The 18,363-nt window shown below is 40.5% G+C and overlaps 2 protein-coding genes across 7 annotated transcripts in view; one reads left to right on the top strand and one right to left on the bottom strand.

Moving 5' to 3' along the window:
* ptprnb (protein tyrosine phosphatase receptor type Nb) overlaps window positions 1–11,413 on the top strand; it is a 54,079-nt gene extending 42,666 nt beyond the window's left edge. For all 3 annotated transcript variants that reach the window (XM_005919885.3, XM_005919884.3, XM_005919886.3), the window contains 10 exons: window positions 409–693; window positions 1,474–1,621; window positions 4,204–4,277; window positions 4,543–4,620; window positions 4,727–4,846; window positions 4,932–5,098; window positions 7,878–7,931; window positions 8,229–8,293; window positions 9,978–10,051; window positions 10,765–11,413. In XM_005919885.3, coding sequence (XP_005919947.1) covers window positions 409–693; window positions 1,474–1,621; window positions 4,204–4,277; window positions 4,543–4,620; window positions 4,727–4,846; window positions 4,932–5,098; window positions 7,878–7,931; window positions 8,229–8,293; window positions 9,978–10,051; window positions 10,765–10,836 — 1,137 coding nt within the window. In that variant the 3' untranslated portion in view covers window positions 10,837–11,413. The remainder of the gene's footprint in view (window positions 1–408; window positions 694–1,473; window positions 1,622–4,203; window positions 4,278–4,542; window positions 4,621–4,726; window positions 4,847–4,931; window positions 5,099–7,877; window positions 7,932–8,228; window positions 8,294–9,977; window positions 10,052–10,764) is intronic.
* Window positions 11,414–11,864: 451 nt separating this feature from the next.
* Window positions 11,865–18,363, bottom strand: part of LOC102314123 (tubulin alpha-1A chain) — a 12,423-nt gene continuing 5,924 nt past the window's right edge. Inside the window, exons 1-4 of one of the 4 annotated variants that reach the window (XM_005919889.2) lie at window positions 16,701–16,824; window positions 14,221–14,443; window positions 13,060–13,208; window positions 11,865–12,974 (exon numbers count right to left, since the gene is read on the bottom strand). In XM_005919889.2, coding sequence (XP_005919951.1) covers window positions 12,000–12,974; window positions 13,060–13,208; window positions 14,221–14,443; window positions 16,701–16,703 — 1,350 coding nt within the window. In that variant the 5' untranslated portion in view covers window positions 16,704–16,824 and the 3' untranslated portion in view covers window positions 11,865–11,999. Of the gene's footprint in view, window positions 12,975–13,059; window positions 13,209–14,220; window positions 14,444–16,700; window positions 16,825–17,827; window positions 18,349–18,363 lie in introns of those variants that run through there. The other 3 variants (XM_005919887.3, XM_042219865.1, XM_005919888.3) reach the window with 3 other exon arrangements.

The raw sequence follows: 18,363 nt of genomic DNA, 5'->3' as shown, positions 1-18,363 counted from the left end.
TGTCATTAGACCACACCCCTTCTCATTACAGAGATGCACATCACCTAATATGCTTAATTGGTAGTAGGCTTTCGAGCCCATACAGCTTGGAGTAAGACAACATGCATGAAGAGGATGATGTGGACAAAATACTCATTTGCCTAATAATTCTGCACTCCCTGTAGATGTGAGAAGCGAATGTCCAGGTTCTGCTTTTTATTCCCAATGTATGAACTGACTTTAATGTAACTTGCTTTAATGTAAAATGAGGCTTTCCCCAACTCTCTCAGCTGCCTCCAATCACCTTTTTTAGTGACAAAATAGTCCATTCAGATGCTTTATACAAATACAAATTTATATAAACACTTAAGAGGCACAACACAGTGAGAGGAGTGCAGTGTAACAGTGCATGCATAACTGGCTCACCAGGACCTGTGTCGCCAGCATATGGCCTCCAAAGGTGCCTTTGGACGCCTTGAAGCTGCCGCCCTAGGTGCTGTGGGAGGAGCAAGTGGAGGAAGTGGAGGAGGAGGTGGAGGAAGTGTTGCGGGAGGTGCAGTGGGAGGCGGAGGTACAGACTCGAGGGTGAGCAGCGTTTCGTCCCAGTTCAGCGACGGCGCCCAGCCAAGCCCCAGCTCCCATAGCAGCACGCCCTCCTGGTGTGAGGAGCCAGCTCAGGCCAACATGGACATCTCTACTGGTCACATGATACTGGTTAGTACTCGATGACACGTAAGTGCTGTGAGGAAGTGAGGAAGCCAAATTTAATAGGTAAAACCTTAGAAAGGGATCAGTCAAAAGGTTCACAAGAAGATTTATGAAAAATTGAAAAATTAGATAAAGTCAAATTTACTTAAAGAGTATCTTTGCCTCACTGCTCATTTTGATGTTAAAAACATTTATAAACAGTCGCCAAATACTCATAACGACAGGACTTGTGTGTAAATATTTTGCTGGCTCTTCATTTTTTTGACGCCATTTGTCTCAGTTGTAGGATCACCGGGTAGCTACAGGATGAAGGATACTCTACGTTATTCTCTATTTTACTCTAAAATGGAAATTGATTTACAAAATTAACATTGTTATATTAAAGAAAACTTAAAATAGCAGTTGAGCCCATAAACACATTAGACAAGTGTTGACTGAGGTCATTAATAACGTGAGAAGTAGGCTGATTTTCAAATAGATTTCTATACAGTCAGACTTCTTCAAGCGCCCCCTGCTGGCCATTAGAAAGAATGCAGGTTTAAGGCTTTTATATACAGTGTACATACTGGCATTGGTAAGATTTTTCCCAGAGTTAAACTGCACATGAGTTTGGGCTCATCTAAAGTGTTAGATGCTTACTCTAAAACTGGGATAAATTTAGTTTTAATTTGCTTTATTATTTTTAAAATCCTAAACTTTGGGTCAGTTTGTTAAAAGGTCTAGACAACACATACATGGTTCTTCATATAATGGAAAGATAGGACTGAATGTCCTATACTCCTAAAGGCTTACATGGAGGACCACTTAAGGAACAAGGACAGGCTGCTGAAGGAGTGGGAGGCTCTGTGTTCCTACCAGGCCGAACCCAGCGCTGTCTCCGTGGCTCAGAGCGACACCAACGTGAAGAAGAATCGCTGTCCTGACTCGGTGCCCTGTGAGTTCCTCAGCAACTTCACTCCCATCAGCATTAAGTATCCTGTAAAAGTTGCTCTGTTAAAACACGGGGCAAAAAAGCTGTCTGAAACACCCTGAGAATTATATCAAGATTTTAAGTGTATCTGTGTTCTCCAAAAAGTTGATTCTGTTCATCTGGACGTAGTGTTTTGTGGGAGAAATGTTTCGTCACCCTTTTCACATAAATGGCCTCCTTGACTCCGCGCTCAAACCAGCGTTCCTCCCTGTCCAAGATGTGTACATCCTCATCCTTGAAAGAGTGTCCACTGGCCTGTAGGTGTGAATAGACTGCAGAGTCCTGGCCTGACGAGGTAGCTCTTCTGTGTTGTGCCATCCGTTTCGCCAGAGGTTGTTTGGTTTCCCCGATGTATAAATCCTGGCAATCCTCCTGGCACTTAACAGCGTACACTATGTTACTCTGTGTTAGGGGACCCGGGGTGGAACAGTTTTTGGTGCAGCGTGTTTTGGGGTTTAAAAGCCACAGAGACCCGGTGTTTAGAAAAAATGCGTCTCAACTGCTCCGATACTCCTGACACATACGGGATCACTACAGGTTTTCGCTTGGACAGCGGTCGTCCTTCTCTCCTGGATGGGCTGGAGCTTTCTTTAGGTGTCTTTCCAGCTTTGACAAAAGTCCAGCTGGGATAACCACATTTACTCAGGGCCTTCTTGATGTGCTGTTCTTCTGCCTCCCTGGCCGCTGTGTCTGTGGGGATGGTGTTCGCTCTGTGTTGTAGCATCCTGATGACGCCCAGTTTGTGCTCCAGTGGATGATCAGAGTCAAACCTTAAATACTGATCCGTATGTGTAGGTTTACGGTACACATCAGCTTTTAGATGTCCCTCATTACTGATGGAAATCTCACAGTCTAAGAAGGCTAACCTGCCACTTTTCATATCCTCCCTGGTGAATTTGATGTGTCGGTCCACCGAGTTAATGTGATCGTGAATTGTGGTACGTCCTGAGATTTGATTTTCACCCAGGTGTCATCCACATATCTGAACCAATGGCTTGGTGGTTTTCCAGGGTAGGAGAGCAAAGCCCTCTTTTCCACTTCTTCCATGTACAAATTGGCCAAAGTGGGTGAAACTGGGGAGCCTATGGCACACCCATGTTTCTGCCTGTAGAACTGACCCTTGTATGTGAAATAGGTGGAATTAAGACACAGTTCCAAAAGCAAACACACTTGGTCGATGCTGACAGTGGTCCTGTTGCTGAGGTTGGGGTCATCCTGTAATCTCTTACGGACTACCTCCAACGTTTCCGTGACAGGCTGCACCAAAAATTGGTCCACCCCAAGGATCGGGTCCCCCAACACAAACAGAGTAACATAGTGTACGCTGTTAAGTGCCAGGAGGATTGCCAGGATTTATACATCGGGGAAACCAAACAACCTCTGGCTAAGTGGATGGTACCGCACAGAAGAGCTACCTCGTCAGGCCAGGACTCTGCAGTCTATTCACACCTACAGGCCAGTGGACACTCTTTCAAGGATGAGGATGTGCACATCCTGGACAGGGAGGAACACTGTTTTGAGCGCGGAGTCAAGGAGACCATTTACGTGAAAAGGGAAAGACCATCTCTGAATTGAGGAGGGGGCCTAAGGGTACTTCTTTCGCCATCTTACAATGCTGTGATTGCGGCCATTCCCCAACTCTCTGTGAATGGTACTCATGGCCATTGATCAATGGTCTTTGATCAGTGGTCTTTGATCAGTGGGTTTTGGTCAGTGATTGTTGGTCAATGGTCATGAGAATTTGCATAATTAAGATTAAGGAACTGACCTCCCAGCCCATTGTTCCTTCAGTGGGCTGGTTTCAGTCATTATGCAAATGTACTGTTTATAAGATTGGGGAAACCTGCAGTCACTTTGATGAGTGACGAAACGTTTCTCCCACAAAATGCTACGTCCAGATGAACAGAATCAACTTTTGGAGATTTACTTTCCTGGATGATTGAGAATGCATCAAGATGCATCTGTGTTGATTTCTGGTTTCTCATTCTAGACTTGAATTAGTAATGGTTTTACATATTTTTTTTTTTAGCTTAGATTGTTTACTTATTTACTTAAACTAAAACTTCAAGGGAACAGGATAGCAAAGAGAAAGTCAGGAAAATCTATAAAAATTAGACAGGCATACTTGGAGACTAGGTATACAGAGCTGTAGCAAACACAAAGTAAAAAGAAGAAGAGTTTCAAGGATGTGGAGCAGATTAGGGTAATTAAGAAAGAAAGAGAAATGTGCTAACGAATGCATAGAACACATTGAAAAGATGAAAGAAGTATTTTGAGGAGCTTATGAATGGAGAATATGAGGGAGCAGGGTAACTTTTTACAGGGAATTTTTAGTATAATTGCCCATCGAAAGGAAAATGCAGTTCAAGAAATTGAGTACTCAAAGTGAAACAGTTAGAACATGCACAAAACTTCAATAAAATGTTGACAAATCTGAATTTTACCAGTTTACTCTGGCTATTGCAACCTGTCTGATCTCTGAAGTCACACACAAATTTAAGATAAATACGTTTTGAATACTTATTTCTGTGACTGTTGTCCTTTAGATGACCACGCAAGGGTGAAGCTGAAGGCAGAGATCAACCCTTCGCGGTCAGACTACATCAATGCCAGCACTATAGTAAGTCTGACCCTCCACTTTCACCTAAGCAAATCAAAATGTTGTCCTGTTAGAGAAAAATTAAGGCCTTCTGGCCAGCTTTGGTCTTGCAGACTATTATGGAATTGTCCAAATATCATTTGTAGATCAAAGACTCTCCCAATGGTCTGGTCCTGGTCAATCAAGCGAAAACAACAAAATAAGTCTCCCAGGAAAATGCAGTCCATCCAGTAGATGTGTCTGTCCACACTCTTGACCCCCCGTTCATTTCTGTCCTCTTCTACAGATCGAGCACGATCCCCGTATGCCGGCCTACATTGCCACCCAGGGCCCTCTGTCTCACACCATCTCTGACTTCTGGCAGGTCAGTTTAGCTGCTGATCAGAACAGTGTGCAGACCTATGTGAATAATTTGTATCAGATCGGTTTTAAATGTGTATGTTAATCAGCACCTGTGTACTTTGTGTTAGATGGTGTGGGAGAATGGATGCACTGTGATCGTGATGATGACAGCTCTGGTGGAGGATGGAGAGAAACAGTGTGACCGCTACTGGCCTGATGAAGGCTCGTCCCTCTACCATATCTATGAGGTGATGAGTGCGTGAGAGGGTGTGAGTCTGTGTGCGTGTGCAGCAGCAGCAGGGGTGATTTTATTCTTATTGTGTGTTCGTCCAGGTGAACCTGGTGTCGGAGCACATCTGGTGTAACGACTTCCTGGTTCGAAGTTTCTACCTAAAGAACGTGCAGACGCAAGAGACCCGGACGCTCACTCAGTTTCACTTCCTCAGCTGGCCAGCTCTGGGCATCCCTACCGCCACACGCCCCCTGCTGGACTTCCGCAGGTACTGCAGTTAAATGCCAAACTGAGAGAGTTAAATCCCATTCAAACAAGGTTTTTCTCTGTATGAGAGGTGGATTGACTTTCTTATTTATGGTCTTGTGAAGAAGAAAGCTTTGAAAGGACACTGTGTAGTTCTGTGAGAAACTAGTACACCCTGACTGCTTTCATTGGAATTAACAACATAAGTAGCAGTGAGGTGTCACTAATCAGATGCCCATGATTAACTGATCATTAGTGAGTGTAAGCACCTCTATAAAATCAGAAATTTTGGCAGTTTATCTGTAGCATTTAGTTGTGTGTTAACACAATGCAACAGTGTTACCAGGTGTGGACGTCCCAGTAAATTCACCCCAAGGTCAATGCTGTGCAATGCTCAGAGAAACTGCAAAAAACCCAAGAACTACACCTTAGGCTCTACAGGCCTCAATTAGCATGTTAAAGTTCATGACACTACAATTAGAAAATGACTAAACAAGTATAGCTTGTTTGGAAAGATTGCCTAGAGAAAGCCTCTTTTATTTGAAAAGAACATGGCAGCGCAGTTTAGGTTTGCAAAGGGGAATCTGAACAAAGCACAACACTTCTGAAACAATGTCCCTTGGACAGACGAGACCAAAGTAGAGATGCTTGGCAATAACCAAAACCAGTACATCTGCACAAATACCACACAGTGGAGGAGGGGAGATGATTTGGACTTGTTTTGCAGCCACAGGAGCTGAGCAGCTTACAGTCATTGAGTCGACAATGAATTTCTGTCTATACCAAAGTATTCTAGAGTCAGCTCTGACAGATAAAGCTTGGCCCAAACTGGGTCATGCAGCAGGACAATGATACCAACTCAGCAGCAAATCTATAACAGAATGGCTGAAAAAGAATTAAGGTGATGCAATGGTCCAGATCTCAACCTGACTGCAATGCTCTGATGGGACCGTAAGAGAGCTGTGCAGGAACCTCAATAAACCAAAGCAATGTTGTAAAGACGAGTGGGCCAGAATTCCTCCACAACAATGAGAATCCTGATAAAGTCATACAGAAAATAATTACTTGAAGGTATTGCTGCTGAAGGTGGTTCTACTAACTACTGAATCATGGGGTGTACTTAGATTTTAACAGGACTGCAGAGTCCTGTGAAAGCTTTCTTTTCATTCAACTGTAAATTAAAAGTGCTTTACATAACATAATTACATACTTTAAATTGCTTTTTATTGCCAGTGTCTGAAGAGATTAAAATAAACTTTAAAATTTGAGTTTCCTTGAGTCTCACATTGCCTCTAACAGCCTGTCGATTGATTTCTATGTGAAGTACTCCAACAGTCCAAAGGATGTGTTCCTGACCAACACTAGCTGATAATAGCTTAACGAATGTGAACTAACTATAGGCTACCTTCACTACATAGACTCAAAAACAAAGTCCACATAAGGGCCAAAAGCAGTGCTGCTGTAGAACCACTGAGAACATTAGCACGTACTTGATTAACTTATAACAAGGGCTCCACTAGCTATCATGTGTGGTTTGTCACCTAGGTGCCATGTTTTGTAAGAAGCAATTTGTCCATGACGATACATGAAGTCAATTTCTAAATTATGGTTATTATTTGATTTCAAAACACCAAGAACTCAAGGCTTCATAACAGTAATCCACTAACCGCTAGCTGATGTCATGTTGGTCAAAGTGCTAGTTGGCTAGCTTGCCAATTGACTTCACCAGCTTATCCATGATGATGACTTCTATATAATGTAAAACAGCAAGAGCTCACACAAGCAGCAAATCAAGCATGCATATCAAGTAATACTTGATGTGCATGCTTTGGAGGAGTCTAGAAAATAAGAAAAGATGACAAAATCTTCCTTCAAAAGAAGCACCCAGCTATCCTCCCTCTGACCCAGAAGGAACAAAGTCATGCAAACTAACAATAAGGTACCCTAAAGATGTTACCTGATAAATAAACACTATAGATTCCCCCATCTCAGTCTTTCAGCCATCCGCCTCACTCCCTCCTCTCCTCCCACCCTGTGCGATGGAGGTCAGCGGGCCCCTGGTTTAATTTTGAACACATCTGTCTGTGTCATTCTTGTGGTTTGCAGCTAGTAGTCTGGGTCCAGTTGCATAGTCACAAAAATGATCATTGACTGATGTGGCTGCAGCAGGAGGTCCATCGCAGAAAACCCACTTCTTATCTCTGTCTCTCTCTATCCATCTTCAACATTTATCTATTTCTTTCTTAACCTACAAAAGCTTGTATTTAAAAAATATCTGTCTATAAAACATTTTTAAACACATGAAAAAGGACAACATTTTTGTTTGTACAGTGATAGGTAAATTATGGCTATGCACAGATTCCTAATTTGTGGTTAGGTCAGAGTTCTAAATTATCATCCAATGCTAAGTAACTTAATTAGCAAGAAGCAAAATAATGAAATACAAAAAAAAAAAAAAAACTCCCAAAATGGATGCACAAACCTCCTGGAAATCCTTTGCCAAACAGCGAACTCGATTATTTGTGAGATATTAGAATTAAAATAAGTATGGCCCATGAACCAGCTCATTCAAAACACCTGTGCTGCTAACTCCAGTATTCAGATAATAATGTGGTCCTGTATTCTCCAAATCCTGTTATGATATTTATTACTGCTCTCAAGCAAAATTTATAATTTTTACCTTGTAAAGTGCAGAGCTTAATAATACAATCATAACCACCTGCACCCCATGTACCAAAGGCCATTTGCTACATCCTATTAACCTTTCCTTCCCCACTTCCCTATATGATCTCTCTCCTCAGGAAGGTGAATAAGTGCTACAGAGGACGATCCTGCCCCATCATCGTGCACTGCAGGTACTACTACACAAATGCCAAGATATGTAAATATTTGCTAAAATCTGCCCCTGAATACCACAAACGGTGTGACATATGTATACACTTGACCAACTTTCATGGAACTTCTGTAGTATAAACAATTCGTTTTAGTACTTTTTAAAGAGTTTATTATCATCTGTAGTTAGTCTTTAATTAAGTAGACAGTAGTCAGTAAGCTAGAATGGTGCTAGTTTGATGTTATCTGAGTAAATTGCAGAAATTCTCATATTTATTTTATGATGTCTAATATTTACCTTTGTTCTTCTTTGCTTACAGTGATGGTACAGGACGGACCGGGACTTACATACTGATTGATATGGTTCTGAATCGCATGGCTAAAGGTAAACACTTACATTTATGACTGCACGTGGGTTTTTGTTCCATGAGAATGTAGTGTGTAACACGTCCAGGCAGTTATTTTAAAGCCCTGATCTATACAAATGGAGAGAGAGCTGTTTATGTCAATGACCACTACAACATAAAAACTGCATTTGCAGAAATACCAATCAAATGTGATAAAACTGCTGCAAAGGTTTGGTGATCTAGTCTAAAAAAATTTCCTATGGCTCTCTGCATAGTCATTGTCTGTAAGCAGTAAATCTTTTTCGTTGATGTTACAAAATTTTCCCATAGATTTTCTAAAGCTGCAGTCATGAAGTGCTAGAGACTGGTTGCTGGAATAAAACACTCCTTGCATTTGCTTTGCAGGGATCACTAGTAGACTGTAGCAGTCCCCTGTAGTTTGTTAAAGTCTTTCTTACAAAAGAATAAGTGAGACACAAACTGGAAACATGTTTGTTTGCCTTTAAAGTAGTCGTGCCTTATTACTGGAGTTAAAACGTGTGAAAAGGCAAAACTTTCACTTTGCCCCCCAGCAGTCTGCTTATAATTAAATCAGTCTCAAAGAGGGTTGTGTTGCAGAGTGATTTCACCTGGCAACTGCCTCCAACAACCACTCTCCAGCTAGAAAGGGAATATACATTTTCCCCTACCAACCAGTGGTTTTCAGGGAGTCATAAATTGATCTCTAGGCCTGTGCAACTGGGGCCTAACTGAGGTAAGTGACCCAAAGAAAGATGATTCCTTTATCTCCTTGAGCAGAGTATACACTGACCATCCTTTTTGAAAGAAAAGGAAATTAAGCCGTTCCACGAGTGTAGACAAACGAATGCAAACCAAATTAGCGCAAAACTTAAACTCCCCTTGATCATTTTTAATACAGTTCATAATCTCTAATTGGAGAACTCTGTCTTTTACTGGGTTGTCCACATTTATAGTCTAAGAACTCTTGGGCTCCCCTATCTGGAACACTTATATATAAGCCATCTATGTCCACTGTGAATGACCATCTTTGAACAGAGGGCGGGGCTTTACGACACCAACTGTCTGCTATCTAAAATTCAGGTATGAGATCCCTTCCCAGACGCCTTAACGCCCACTCACATCCTGGGCCATTTGACCTCAATAAATCACGATAGGGTTGGGCTAGGTTTTACTATGGGTTCACCCGAAACCTTGGCTGATTGGAACCCACACCCATTTTCACACCTTGGCTCATGTGATTAGGTAGAGGATCAGTAGGGGGTCCATGACCTTATTGCAGACACTCCTTTAGGGCTTAAAATCCGGGACTGTCCACCAATTGCACTTAGAACTAAAGAAGTTTCTCGGATGAGAGGCTTTAAGTTTTCTTTAAGTTCAAGAAAACTTAAAGAAGTCCAGACACTTTTCTTTCCAAGCTCCTTAGACTACGATGACCTGGAAGACTGAGAGCCTTCACAGATGAACACTTATGGTATTATTATCTAGAATTCTTGGGGATCTAGAACTGCTGGGTTGTAGTATCTAAGATTTTCTTTTTGTATTCCATCTTCAGGACATTGTAGTTTAAAGCCATCAGATCACTGTCAACAGCATCTGTAGTAATATAATTCTAGAGTATGTAAAGTCTGTCTGCCCTTTTCCTCAGTCCTTACAAAAAACAATCTTGTAATAAAAGTTTAACCAGTCTATCTCTTTTTGCAGGCGTGAAAGAGATAGACATCGCTGCTACACTGGAGCATGTCCGAGATCAGAGGCCTGGGATGGTCCGCACCAAGGTGAGTTTCTCTTCTCTCTTTTCATTTACTTGCGGTTCATTTTTTGTTTTTCTGAAGAATAATAAGAAATAAAGAAAAAATCTGTCTTAAACTAGTTTAAAAAAAGAAGCTTTATCTGAATTTGGTGACTACATTATTTTAACTGGTTTTAGACTGGTTTATGGCATAGCTTTGACTTTGTTTAGTTTTTAGCTGGTTTTAGACTGCTTCATGACTTTAAACTAGATTTAGGTTTATGGTTATTTTAAACTGGTTTCTAGTTTTAATTGGTTTCAGTTTTATTCTGGTTTCCAACATTAATTGAAACTAGTGTTGGAAGGAGTTTTAATATTTTAACTTGGTTTTTATAGAGCAAAATCATAGCTCTATAAAAGGTAATATCAGTTAGTCACATCAAATCATTTTGATGATTCTAATTGAACAATTAGGTCCAAATATGTCTTTGTTCTTTCTCTGATTGGTGGACTAGTTTTAACCACACACTTCATTCAAATGTGGGCAGTTATTGTCGCAAAAACTTTTGATGGGATGTTTTGCTACTAGTCTTTGTGTTCAGTGATATGTCTTTCAGTCTTACATTAAATGCATATAAGAGTACAATACTTTTGCAGACAGACTTGAGCATTTCTTAGCTTCCAGTATTTTCTACTTTACGCTAAGTTCCTTTAACTTCGGGGAGTACCAATGGAAAATTGGCCTTTTCTCTTTTCCAGGACCAGTTTGAGTTTGCACTGACTGCAGTTGCTGAGGAGGTGAATGCCATTCTCAAAGCTCTGCCCCAGTGAAACCAGTATCGAGCAGGGCTCTGAAGAACGGACCCCAACGACTTGACCCACGCGCTTGACTTGTAACCTACCTTTCTCTTTCCGTCTACTGACAAACGACAGCATTAATAGGAGTCACAGAGACTGAAGATTTTAGCAAGGAGTTAATCTGTTTCGATAGTTGACACGGGTGTGTCCAGGGACCTTCAGGAGAAAGAAGTAATGAAAATTAAACCTGGATCATGTGGCTATTGAAAGTGGTTTTCAGTTTTAAATCTGATTGTTACCTGTTGAAATCCAATCTGAAAGTGTTGTAGCTGTTGAAATGAATTGACTTTTGCCTCAAGGAATAAGCTAAATTTAAAATGCATATTTACGTCTACATGTATTTGAAAGCATCTGAATGCTCTAAAAGTGTTGTAATGCAGTGTGAAGACTGACATTTAATTTCCTCTCCTCACACGACTAACATCCTTTGTGCCATTTGGATTGTTTTGTGTCTCTGAATATTGTTTGTTGCCTCACGCAAGATAAAAGAAAATCTTAAAAAAAGAAACTATTCTAAGAGAAAAAAATAAAAGCTATTTTGTATCTGTAAGACCGTAAATAAATCTTTTCGTGTGTAAGTGCTGCAAATACTTCATGCGAGTTCTGACTTTGTCTGAGGCTTCGCTACAGCCAGTTCTTTATTGCGGTTTTGTAGAACTACATCCATGCATACCACTTAGCTATACTTGCACCATTTTAATCCTTTAAATTTAGATCTCTTCACATATTTTAATAGCTTTTTATACACTCTTCAATTTGATTAGCTGGAGCTACAAATGTTTAAATTAATTTTTCTGCAAGTTTTCTTCCAGCTAACCAGGTTTGAGTCACTCATTTCCAATCATTTACTTTGATTACATTTAACAAAACAAAATAAATAAATAAAATAATTCACACAAAACTTAAACTCTAATTCTCTGAACTTCATGTTTCATAGAATGTACACATTACAACTTGACAGATTGCATTCATTCCGACCCAAAGTAAACACAGACAAAGTATAACTTTATTATTGTGGTTTTATTTGGAATAAATGCATTGCTGGCTGGAATGTGCAGAACTGCAGAAAGATACAAGTCCAATATTGCTTTGTAAACACTGAACTACAGCAATCAGCAAATGGACCTTCCAGAAGCCTAGTACTCCTCGCCTTCGTCCTCCTCTCCAACACTGTCGGTTCCCACCTCCTCATAATCCTTCTCCAGGGCAGCCATGTCCTCTCTGGCCTCTGAGAACTCTCCCTCCTCCATTCCCTCTCCCACATACCAGTGGACGAAGGCCCTCTTGGCGTACATCAGATCGAACTTGTGGTCGAGTCGAGCCCAGGCCTCTGCGATGGCAGTGGTGTTGCTCAGCATGCACACGGCTCTCTGCACTTTGGCCAGGTCTCCTCCAGGAACCACGGTGGGGGGCTGGTAGTTGATGCCCACCTTGAAGCCTGTAGGACACCAGTCCACAAACTGAATGGTGCGTTTCGTCTTGATGGTGGCAATGGCTGAATTGACATCTTTGGGTACTACATCACCACGGTACAGGAGGCAGCAGGCCATGTACTTTCCATGGCGAGGGTCACACTTCACCATCTGATTGGCCGGCTCGAAGCAGGCATTGGTGATATCAGCCACAGAGAGCTGCTCGTGATAGGCCTTCTCTGCTGAGATAACAGGGGCATAGGTGGCCAGAGGGAAGTGGATGCGAGGGTAGGGCACCAGGTTGGTCTGGAACTCTGTCAGGTCCACGTTCAAGGCTCCGTCGAAGCGAAGGGAGGCGGTGATGGAGGAGACGATCTGACCAATCAGCCTGTTGAGGTTGGTGTAGGTGGGACGCTCGATGTCCAGGTTTCTGCGGCAGATGTCATAGATTGCCTCATTGTCCACCATGAAGGCACAGTCAGAGTGCTCTAGGGTGGTGTGGGTGGTCAGGATGGAGTTGTAGGGCTCCACGACAGCTGTGGACACTTGAGGAGCTGGGTAAACTGCAAACTCCAACTTTGACTTCTTGCCGTAGTCAACAGAGAGACGCTCCATGAGCAGAGAGGTGAAACCGGAGCCGGTTCCTCCTCCAAATGAGTGGAAGATGAGGAAACCCTGCAGCCCTGTGCACTGGTCAGCCTGGAAAATAAAAGTGTCTGAAACGTTAACCCTCAAGTCTTATTAAAAGCACCAGCTTTAACTTGTTCCAAAGATTTGTGCTCACCAGTTTGCGAGTCCTGTCAAGAACCAGGTCAATGATCTCTTTACCCACTGTGTAGTGACCTCGGGCGTAGTTGTTGGCTGCGTCTTCCTTTCCAGTGATGAGCTGCTCGGGGTGGAAAAGCTGGCGGTAGGTTCCTGTACGGACTTCATCTGAGGAACAAACAAATAGACCTTTAGTGGTGGCTCCACTTCATCATGAAACACTGGGCGCCTTTCTTATATTTGTGTCCAAAGCTGCAAAAATTTATGCTATGAGTAAAATCATTTATTCAGAATGAAGCTATATTTAAGCCTATTTTAGACCATTTACTGAGGGGTTATGAAATGGCTTCCTACAAGAAAGTTAAAGTAACTCTACCACATTTATTTAATTTGAAAAAATTGTGAGTCAACACTCACTTTTATTGCCCAAGTCATAATGGATGGCAACCCAACTTAAAAATGAAAAACTCTGACTTTTGCAATTGCCTCCAAGAGCCTTTGGACCAATTCCCATGTGAAGGCTAAAACCAAAGCATGTGGGTCTTAGTTTTGCTTTCAAGTGCCTCACTTGTGCTGCTAGCACCAACAGTGAGCAGCCAACTAGCTATTCTGTTCTATTCTATTAGAATAGCCCTTTATTGTCATGGTACATGTACAACAAAATTATGAGTGCTCCACACCAACTGTGCAGGAGTTTAACAAAATGGCAATGACATCACGAATAAATAGCAAATGGAAGATTGGTAGCATTAGTCAGAAGAAAGCCAGATTTTTGTAGTAAAACCTGTCTGACCAAATATGAATTTGACAGTTAGGGGAAACTTCGATAAACATCAAGAGGCTGTTCCACTGATTGAGTGATACGAAGTCAGAGAACATGACAAAAATGTTCCTAATGACGGCAACAAAAGTAAAGTGGCTAATGTAATCCAGAGCTCAGAGCCAGCAGTGTTGGTATCAGCAGGGAAAGGATCAAAGCAGATTGAAGAAAATGGCACAGAAAGGGGATCGATCTCTTGTTATCTGGTGAAGTTGCAAATATACTGGAGAATGATGTGTACCTTACTGACTTTTTGCTCATCTGTAGTCATTTGTGGGGAACTTCAACATTAATTTAAACTTTCTCATACACCACTGGTTTTAAAATAAGGGACCAAGCTGCACATTTAGAAATATTTACCAATGACTGTCGGCTCCAAGTCCACAAAGATTGCTCTGGGAACATGTTTGCCAGCGCCAGTCTCACTGAAGAAGGTGTTGAAGGAGTCGTCGCCTCCTCCGATAGTTTTGTCACTGGGCATTTGACCGTCCGGCTGGATGCCATGCTCCAGGCAGTACAGCTCCCAGCATGCATTGCCCATTTGGGCTCCGGCCTGGCCGACGTGCATTGAAATACACTCACGCTGTGGAAGAGCAGAGGAAAAGATGAGTTAGCCTAGCTCTTGCTTTGCATTTACAATGTTTATCACAGAACTGCATTTTAAGGCAGTCTATAAATGATCAAATATTTAAGACTGTCATGTATGTTTGAATAAGTAACCTTGTTGCCAAAACTGGTTATTTGCATTTGGGTGAGTGCATGAAAAACCCTGGTTAACAGGGCACCATATCAGTTTTAATATTTTGATCTTGGTTAGCAAATACACAGCAGATCATAAACAGGAAAAGTATACTATTGCTCTAATTACAGTCCAGATTATTTTACTTTTGAGGAAGGTCAAAGCTTTTTAAGGTAGTATTAAACTTGCATGTTCTCGTGAACAACAGGGCTTTGTAAATATTTGCACCATTTCCAAACACTGAAAGATTTTAATTCAACAGAAAGTCTAAAAAGGTGAACCGACAGTTTTATTTTCCTATATTTGGAAATGAGCTGTTGGAATCCAGATTAAAGTGGTTTCCTGGTTATGTCCATTTCCGTCCTTCGTGTGGTTGTTTCTCAAAGTCTTTTTAATCAAGAACCCTCAGAAGCAAAAAGAGAGTTGAATGTGATACTAACAAAGGTGTAACTAATTGTACTAATCAATTTGACTGAACTTTAAAGTTTCTGTAAGTATCTAGACCTGATTTAAAAAACTAACCTCCCATTAGTCTTATTGAAGGTTTAGGTTCTTTATTAAAGCAAGTAACAAAGGCGTTGAGAATATTACCCTCTATATAGTGAGTAAACTCGTGGGTTAAAGTACGATCAAAAAATAATTCTGAAATGAAAAACAAAGTGGTGTAGGTGGTTAGAGATAAGTGTCTGAATGTTTAATGACATAAAACATTAACATTTATTTAAAAATGTTTAATTCAGAAGACTTAGTAATTTCATTTGTAAGATTTTTGGAAACAAGACACATTCAATTGTAGAGTGTGAAAGGAAAAAAGATTAACTTCAGTGCAGTGTCAGGACATGCCGGTGTTGTGCCAAAAAGTGATTGTCTGCCAAAAACTGATTTCCGGTATTTGCCAAAACGCAATTGCTCATATTTAAAGTGCTATAAGTAACTTGTTGGGCTATAATATGTTAAACATATGTCAAATGCATCCCTTATGGATGACACAAAGTCATCTTGAGCCACAAACAACATTCGTGTAACAAGATACAAGCCGCAATCAGTTTTTGGCAGCGACTTTTATATAACCTTTATTTATGCAGTAAAAAAAAAAAATCTCATTAACATTAAAAATGTATTTTGTAAGAGTAAGTTGCCCAACAGGACAGCAGAAATGGCAGCAAATATTACAATAGTTCTGTAAAAATATTTTAAGTGGGGATAAAGTACCGGATTGGTTATAATGTAAGTACAAGTTGTAAAGATACTTAAAAAACAGATATTTTTTTAATTCTTTATGTAACCCCTTTGTATCCCCTGTTCACCGAAGTCTATTTACGAACATACGTAAAGATATTACACATAAAAAATACACAGAAACACTGGAAATCAGTTTTTGGCAGACAATCACTTTTTGGCACAAGACCGGAACATCCGAGCAGCAGTTTTACCCTTGGGTAGGGCTTTCCGCATGCCTGATGAGCTCCAACATGGCAGGGTGACCCCTCCCAAAAACAGCAGATCACTAAAAATCACCCTGCGGGCAGAGGAGTTTTGAAAAAAAAAAAAAAATCCATTCAGAGCGGAAGCAGCTCTGCTCCCTGCCCCCACTCTGATCCCCACCTCTGTGTAACGTTCACGGACAGGGCGTTATCTAATGGCGCCAGTTAAAAAAAAAAAAAAAAACCCCATAAGTTTCAGTTTCAGCACGACCGCTTATAGAAAGACATGACACGTGTGCACACGACCGTTACAGGCCATTTCTATTTCTTTAAAACGTCTTTTTTATTACGAACTCGTGGGGTTTGATCTGCACTCTTTTTTTGTCTCTTTAGTTTTAACTGCGCCAGCAGTTTGGCCTGCTTCCACGTCACATAATGTTAAGTGCGCACATGCGTACACAAAACAGATTTTTTAAAAAAATATATTCAAAATACTTTTACTTAGAGCCATATTTTAAGATTTAAATAAATTAGTCCATAGCGCTTGGCAGTTTTTTTTAATCATTTTTTTTTAAACAAAAACCTTGCGTTTATTGTAACACCCGTCATTATGTGACTTAAAAAGAAAGCAAGCAACGTTATTTAAAAAAAAACCGACAAACGTTTACTAAGCTTACCATTTTTGTGCTGTTTTCTCCTTCGACCCGACGTTGAAGAATCGGTTGGTGAAGGCAGGACTGAAGAGCGGAAGAGCAGCCGGTCTTATTTATACTTTTTGAGGGGGCGTAGCCAAACCGAAGGTTTGAATTTCCTGTTGGCGGGAACGAACGTTGGGTAGTGCTGCATTCACATACGGTCCGATTTTGTATGTCGTCTTTCAGTATGTCGTCTTTTCAGCTCTAAACGTGTCTTCACATTTCGTGTTAAGACAGAAACAAAAAAGATAGTCTGGATAAAAGGTGAATTAAAAGCCACCGTTGCCTACAATAATTGTCCATCAGGCTTTGAAATAAAGTTTTAAATATTAGTTGGGCTCAGAGAGCCAGATGAAAAATACTTTAAATAATTTGAAAAACTGAAATTAAGGTGCATTAACTCTTGATTTTTTTTCTTTAGGGAAAACAAAGAAAGTTGAACTGACGTTATTGTAGTGATGACATATAACTGTGACTTTTTAACTTTTGTTGTAATTACCCTCTAAAGAATTTGATTAAAACTTTTACCACCAGGTAAAGTGGGTGTTATGAGACATTCTCTGGTATCTACTTTGAGCACTCAAAGTGCTTTTCTGCTATAAGCTTCACCCACAAACACATTCATACAAGTGTGTCTTATACCTAGACACTTTTAACTTAAAAAAAAATGCTTTTAAAAAGTGTTTACTTTTTTCCTTTGATTCTTACCCCCTTTTTCCCAATAACCTTTGTCTTTTGCCAGGCTGCCATTTCAACTCAGGACGTGTTGTTCATGAATTACCTTGTAAAACAAAGGTTACACTGAAACACTCACTTAATATCTCCTCACCAAAATGAACACAACTAGGACGTGAATTCTAAGTGGTTGTTTCTTCACATCCCGTTGTTAATTTTAGCGATTAAAAAAAAAAAATTTATACTATTTTTAATTGCAGTCATTTAAGAGTTTTTAAACTTATTTCTGAGATATGTCATATAAAATGTAAAAAGCTCGCAAACATGCATTCTTTCGTTCAGCTTCCCTTTCAAATAATGACAAAGAAAACCTCCTTAAGACAACATAATGACATATTTGTTCCAAAACATATGAATAAATAAACTGCAACAAGTGATTACCTCACATTTATTCTTTATGGATGAAGAGCAAACACTACAGGGAAAGCAGGTCTAATCCTGGGTCGTTGTTTTTTTGGTGCATAAGATTTAGATATTCAGGCTATTCAGGAAGGGCAAATAAAGCTTGAGTTGTGCAGCATGATTAGACAAAGACTTGTCAGTTTAATGTCTCAAGATAAAGACACACGGTAAACATGATATCTTGTCACTGCAAACAGAGGATTGTAGAGTGGAAACTAGGGTCTAAGAATATTATACAACAATGCAAATGTCGAGGTGCTTGCCAACTTTGAAAGGCTTATAGGTAGTAGTTTTAATTTCACAGAACTGAAGGAGCAACAAAAGGCTTTACTGTGCTACAAACAAAGCTTTTGTCAGATTATTGTCTAAAACCTACAGGAATGTGCAGCTCAGTTTGTTTGAAAGAAACTTAGACTTGATCTCATTGATTAATTTAGCTTTAAAACTCCTCCCCCTCTTCCTCTCCTTCATCGCCGATGCTGTCAGTTCCCACCTCCTCATAATCCTT

This window comes from Haplochromis burtoni, unplaced genomic scaffold (genome assembly GCF_018398535.1).
Source record: "Haplochromis burtoni strain Fernald_Lab_line unplaced genomic scaffold, NCSU_Asbu1 Contig_39, whole genome shotgun sequence".
In the NCBI taxonomy this organism is placed as follows: Eukaryota; Metazoa; Chordata; class Actinopteri; order Cichliformes; family Cichlidae; genus Haplochromis; species Haplochromis burtoni.
This window is presented reverse-complemented; position numbering and strand designations above follow the sequence as displayed.